The sequence below is a fragment of the Pelmatolapia mariae genome, linkage group LG4 (genome assembly GCF_036321145.2).
Source record: "Pelmatolapia mariae isolate MD_Pm_ZW linkage group LG4, Pm_UMD_F_2, whole genome shotgun sequence".
NCBI classification, from domain to species: domain Eukaryota; kingdom Metazoa; phylum Chordata; class Actinopteri; order Cichliformes; family Cichlidae; genus Pelmatolapia; species Pelmatolapia mariae.
The window spans coordinates 12,175,281-12,181,955 of record NC_086230.1 but is presented as its reverse complement, the minus strand read 5'-3'; the positions used below and the strand labels follow the sequence as shown (position 1 = coordinate 12,181,955).

Here is a 6,675-nt window from a genome sequence, read left to right as displayed (position 1 = left end):
GGCTTCCAAACACATCATTATTTAAGCAGCCTGGATCTACTGATGCCTCTCAACCGCGCTCACTTGACCTTTCCAACGCTCTTCGCAACCAGAACCTCCGATCTGCCACTTACCGTTTGCCAGACGGAACTCTCATGACCCGCCCTCAGCCGACCTCGGCACCCAAAGCGCTTGACCTATCTAATGCTTTATCAAAAAACCCAAACCTTCGTGGGGCGAAATACCGTCTCCCTGATGGCAATATCATGACACGACTCGGTGCCCCCAAAACACCAGAACCTCGATCACTCAACCTATCTGGTGCTTTGCAGAACCCTCACCTTCGGGGGGCCTCCTTTCGCCTACCCTCCTCATATGCAGTAGTATCACCCCAGGTCCAAGGATCTGGCCCTAGACAGCACTGGGCACAGAACGCTGGAGTTGAAGCCCAACAAGATGAAGATGTGTGGGGGGCAGAGAGGGTTTTACCTCATGGGACAGTGCAAAACTTAAATAAGTGGTCCATGTATGGTGAAGGGGAGCTGCTGGACCCCCGCAGCTTGATGGGACAGGAAGGCTTGGGGAATGAGCAAGGAGAATGGAATCTCAGCAGGGAGGGGGAACCACATGGGCAGTGGTTTGACAAGGTAATTTCTAAAAACGAATGTGGCATGACACAACTAAGTATCCACAATGGCTAAAATTGTCATGGTGTCAACCTGTGAAGTGCTTATGTTTATGCATTGAGTTCGAAATATCTAGTGTAACATTAGAGTGAAAAAGTTCCATAAATTATGTCTTGATGTTTTTGTTTTGAAAAAGCAGAATGTTTTGCTAAACAGCAAAAAAGGTAAAATTTCTGAAATGTTTTTCATAAAGTTTGAGGGTAAGCAAACTAATAATAATTCAAAAGTAAGAGAATTAACAGTTCCTTGTGAGTGAATGTGTTCTTGTAATATGTACTTGCATTTCATTTCTGAATGTCTACGTGCTTGTTTTAGATGTATGCAATCAGAAGCCTGCCCACCATGGTTCAGCGGGAGCAAAGAGAGGAAAATGGTGTTGAAGATATGACACAGCTAGAGTAAGTTAAAAACAAAAATGCCACAGTACACCACAGTTACACTTCGAACAAAGACTTACAATTACAGTGGGGACCTCGAACACTGTCTGGCTGTTCAGGATTTGTATATATTTAAGTCATATTTTTGGTTATCAGATTATGGAGGCAATGCATTGTGCTTAGCAGGCAGTGTTGCACAACACATTTTAAACCTTTATAACTAAAGAATGATGAAAGGGTGGATAAAGTATTTGGCTGTAAGAAAAAAAGGCCCAATTTAAATTCAGTTGAACTCAAACATGAAAAAATAGTGTGGTTTTGGGTTGCTTTTTTTGTTCATAACCCCATAAATAATACTCTAATTGCTTCTTTCCCCTAGTGACATGCATGAAGGGGCTGTTCTGCTGAACATAAGGAAAAGGTTTGAGAGAGAGGTTATTTATGTAAGTATTTAAAGTATTTAAGCAATACACACATTGCAAAAACAACCCTAAGGATGTTTTGTTTTTTTTGTTTTTTTGCAGCACTCATGTATGGTCAAATTATCTTGTTGTCTTAAAATTTTCCTTAATTTTTATTTAGTTGGATGACAAAAACTTTGTCTATAAACATCTATGGCTACTTCACAAACTACATTCAGTTTGAAAGACAAACAAAACCTGACCTGTAAACCTTGGGTTACACCAAAAAGCGTACATTTTTAACCTGGAATTAAGAGTTATAAAAGGGACATAGTGCATGTATTTATTTCTTTGGTCAATAATTTCAGATACCAGTTTTAATACACATTGTACCCTGATGGATTTACATCTTGGCTGTACATCTAAATTGACCAACAGGCTGATCATTTAACCTAAGTCTGCTGCCTTTAGCAGTACTTACTGTGGGGTTCATGCAGTCCTGGTCACCAAAAACATCGCCTGTCAAGTTAAATGTCTATGATATTTCAGGACTTTTTTTGTAATTCTTCATTCAATATTTGGTGGTGACTAAATGATGACAGTACGGTGGCCCTGAGAGCCCAAATGGACTGCAACTTAAGAAAACACCAGCAATAAGAAAAATGCTGCAAAAGCACACAAAACAGAATGGAAATAGGAAAAATGACAACGGAAATAGGAAAAAACACAAGGGAAGTGTTTCTGGGGAGACAATAACCTGACAGACCAGTTCCAGGAACCCAAAACATGGTAGGCATGTTTTTTCATGATTCATATAATACTGATGACGGATTTTTAGTCTAATAGTCAGGCTAACACACTTACCTCTCATCTTTTCTTTCCTCACAAAACCGATAGATCCTCCACTTCTTTTGAGTGTCTCCCAGCGCAATTCTTAGCATATTTTGGTTCCTGTAACTGGTCCGTCGGATCTCCCCAGAAACACTTCCCTTGTGCTTTTGGAAATCTGTTTTTTCCTATTTCCGTTGTCGTTTTTCCTATTTCTGTTTTGTTTTTTCCTATTTCCGTTGTCGTTTTTCCTATTTCTGTTTTGTTTTTTTCCTGTTTCCGTTGTCGTTTTTCCTATTTCTGTTTTGTTTTTTTCCTGTTTCCGTTGTCATTTTTCCTATTCCTGTTGTGTTTTGTGTGCTTTTGCAGCGTTTTTCTTATTGCTGGTGTTTTCTTAAGTTGCAGTCTGTTTGGCCTCTTAGAGCCACCGTATGACTGATACAAATTTTGGTGCCTTTTAAATTGCGCCAGGTGATGTATGTTGAACGGGACAAACAGTGAAATTGTAAGACTGCATTTGCAGGGGGATGGTGAAATGCACATATAGTAACACAGAAAATCAAAAGAATTGGGATTTATAATTAGTGTTTTTAAAAAATTTATTAATAATTGTGGTATGTGTGACAATGTTCATGAAAAGTTTTTGTTCAGATTGGTCCACGTGTTAAGGGATAGATAGGGTACACACAGACACATGTTCCTACACACATACACTACGATCATTATGGTAAAATGACTTTCTTTGTGAACCTCTTCTTTCTTTTTTTCCAGACATACATAGGCAGCATTCTGGTGTCTGTGAACCCCTATAAGATGCAAAACATCTATGGGACAGACATGGTGCTCATGTACAAGGGCTGTGCCTTGGGAGAAAACCCTCCGTAAGTCACTCTAAAATTGTTGAACCGTGAACCTTATATTTAAAAAACAAAACAATAAATGTCAAATTATTAAGTATGTTTCATCCATGCTGACAGCTGTTAATAACTGTCAGCAATAGAGGATCAAAGTGCAGAAAGAGGGAAGCACAATACTTTGTTGCGCTTCCTTTAAGTGTCTGAAAGCTTGTTGTGTATCTCTTTCTCCTTCAGGCATTTGTTTGCCATAGCAAACGCTGCTCATTCCCAAACGATGGATGCCAAAAAAAACCAGGTCATAATAATCAGGTAAGAGGCTGACTCTCATTTTCTCTTCAGTCACTTTCTCTGTAAATATGAATCAAACAACAGAGACGTGCATGCAGTTAATTATACGGTGCATTGTATTTTTAACATCTGAGTCTTGCAATGTGAAGCTTTTCTTTTGTATCCTTTGATATATCATTGGTAACCTTTCAAGGTTGTCCATGAAGCTTCTTGGTTAAAGGTTTCCATCTACAGATGGATTAGTGTTTGTAAATTCATGAGTGTCTGTCTGTGGTTTACTGGCCAGCAAACTTAAGATGGAGTGTTTTGCTCCATGTCAGAACTGATCTCTTGGAAGAGAAAACACACACACAAACACACACACATGCACATAAACCAGTGAAGTTAAATTTACCAACAGTTGAGTGTGACTTCATTTAGTGGCTGCGCTCATCTGTGAAAACAAACACACCGACATCCAGAGGTTTGCACAAACATAGGTCTATGCTTTTAGATATGACAAAAGACACTCATAATATACACATAAACGCACACTCACACATGCACACGCTCTCACAAACCTGGAACACTTTAGCCGTATTCGGAAGGAGACACCTGTAAGGAAAGCCCAGCCAGGTCTGGGTTGGAGCAGGTTATGTTTCAGAGGTGTGTGTGTGAGTACATTTGTGCGGGCTGTGTGCTTGCAAGTGTGTCTTTGTGTTTCAGTTAGTATGTGTTAAGGGGTAACTGAGGTCTGGTGTACAGTGACCAATAATGGTCCTGTTTTTAGCTAAGCAGCCATTGAGCTGAAACCCTATGCTGGAATGCGGTGAAGGTGCCAGCGTCCCTAAATGCACACACACAGCCCCCACCCCCCCCTTTGGCCAAGCTTACATAATGGTGGTATTTAGTGCTTGGCAGTGGTAGAGCAATGGACCTGTGTGTGCATGTGTGTGAAACTCTTTCAGGTGGTTTAATGCAAAAGTGGAACCGAAGCCTTGCCTAATGCAAGATTAGCCTTGTCTCACATCACTTAGTCAATTAAGTCAAACACTCCGCAAGCACCACCACAGAGGTGAAAAGGATCAAATAATGGATGCTCTAAATGATTTCTGGAAGTCCTGAGAAGCTGTGCTCTAATTCAGGGTAATGGTCACACTTGGTGAGCTTTTCCTTGCTTCAAACCTGTTTCTGTATTTCCACTAGTTTGTCTTTTAGAATACAGATGATCAAACTAGTTCAGAGTTATTTTTGCCTACCATTAAAGAATATAATCTTTTACACTGCTCAAAAATAAAAGGAACACTTTTTATTCAAAGTATACCATCAAGTTAGTTAAACTTCTGGGATGTCAGCATGTCTGGTTTGGTGGTGGGTCAGGGATGGTCTGGGGAGGCATATCCATGGAGGACACACCTCTACAGGTTAGGCACTGACACCATGACTGGCATTAGGTATCGGGATGAAATCCTTGGACCCACTGATACACCCTACTCTGGTGCAGTGGATACTGGATTCCTCCTGCTGCTCAACAATGCCTGGCCTCATGTACCGAGAGTATGCAGGGCAGTTCCTGGAGGATGAAGGATCTGATACCATTCACTGGCCCCCATGTTTGCCTGACCTAAATCCAATAGAACACCTCTGGGACATTGTGTTTCAATCCATCCGACGCTGCCAGACTGCACCTCAGACGGTCCAGGAGCTCAGTGATGCCTTGGCCCAGATCTGGGAAGAGATCCCCCAGGACACCATCTGTCTCATTAGGAACACCCCCCAACGTAGTCAGGCATGCATGGAATCAAGTTTGGGCCAAACAAACATTTTGAGTTGCTGCAATGAAATTTCAGCGAAAGGACTAGCCTGCTGCATTTCACGTCTTTTTCAGATTTTCATTTCTATCACTTGATGTGCCATCATTTCATTCAGCACATTGCCCAGTCCATATATGTGTAGATATCAGCATAATTTCTTTCCACTGAGATCAGTGTTTCCAAAGTGTTCCTTTATGAAATGGCACCTCATAATTAACCCATCATGGCTGTATAACAATAAAGCTTTTTCTATCTGGGCTTTGAAAAAGCACACACAAATTTTAAACATTAAAAACTGGGCATTTTAATGTTTCATAAGCTCAGTTTGTATGCACTAATATTCAAACTTTCCAGGTGCTGGTTATCTGAGAAAAAGTTGTCTCCAGCTCAGCTGAGCACTGGGGCAGTTCTTTATTGTTTTCATTGCCGTGTTGATGGGTTTTCTGTATTCCCAGTGAGACTCTGTTACTGTGTTTCAGTGGGGAGAGTGGGTCTGGAAAAACTGAGTCTACCAAACTCATCCTTCGCTACCTAGCAGCTGTACTTCACAAAACTAATCTTGCGCAACAGGTATGCACACACACTTCCTGACATGAATAAAGAACTGCCATCAGAGTTGGATATTTGCAAACTAAGACACTTGAAGTTTTCCTTTTTGTAATGACGACTAATGTGCTTGTGCATATTTTTTTATTTTCCTGTATCTGGCTTTCCTTGGGTGCAGATTGAGGTAGTTGGGGTTTTCTGCATGCTGCGTTTTATATTTTACAAGTAGTTTTCATTAATGGCCATAAGAATATCAGGTTACTGTGTTTTGCCGTGGTGTGTTTTTCTATGATTCATTTGGCCAGACATTCACACTGAAACAGCTTCTTTCCTGTGTGTTGTACAGTTACAGTTACTGCTCCCTTTATAAGGCGACCTGATAAAGGTTTATTTATTGTTTGTATGTTTGGCATCCCTGATAGATACTTGAGGCAGCTCCTCTTCTGGAATCTTTTGGAAATGCCAAAACCGTGCGGAACGATAATTCCAGTCGCTTTGGGAAATACATTGAGGTCTTTATGGAGAAGTGAGTTTTTTTTAAAAAAGCAACAAGCAAAACTTTGCTTCTTTTAATTCTGGAGCTGCTTCTTTTTCACGTGTGTTTTCTGTTTCCTTGTTTTCCCAGTGGTATGATCAGTGGTGCCATAACCTCTCAGTATCTGCTGGAAAAATCCCGCATCGTCTTTCAGGTGAGGCAAGCTGACGCAAAGGTCTCGATAGCTTGTTTATTTCTGTATATGGAAGTGTTGAGGTACATGTGGCGTGTGTGCTTCAGGCCAAAAATGAGAGGAACTATCACATCTTCTACGAGATGCTGGCAGGTCTTCCTTCGCAGCAGAAGCAGGCCTTCTATCTACAAGAAGCTGAAACCTACTATTACCTCAACCAGGTAGAAGATTGTTTGATCATCATCATTTTTA

At 40.8% G+C, this 6,675-nt stretch overlaps 1 protein-coding gene across 1 annotated transcript in view; it reads left to right on the top strand.

Annotated features, from left to right (window-relative positions):
* The first annotated feature begins 980 nt into the window (after positions 1–980).
* Positions 981–6,675, top strand: part of myo15aa (myosin XVAa) — a 43,758-nt gene continuing 38,063 nt past the window's right edge. The window contains exons 1-9 of the mRNA XM_063471472.1: positions 981–1,063; positions 1,422–1,485; positions 3,043–3,152; positions 3,363–3,437; positions 5,689–5,779; positions 5,934–5,939; positions 6,178–6,281; positions 6,381–6,444; positions 6,531–6,644. Coding sequence (XP_063327542.1) covers positions 981–1,063; positions 1,422–1,485; positions 3,043–3,152; positions 3,363–3,437; positions 5,689–5,779; positions 5,934–5,939; positions 6,178–6,281; positions 6,381–6,444; positions 6,531–6,644 — 711 coding nt within the window. The remainder of the gene's footprint in view (positions 1,064–1,421; positions 1,486–3,042; positions 3,153–3,362; positions 3,438–5,688; positions 5,780–5,933; positions 5,940–6,177; positions 6,282–6,380; positions 6,445–6,530; positions 6,645–6,675) is intronic.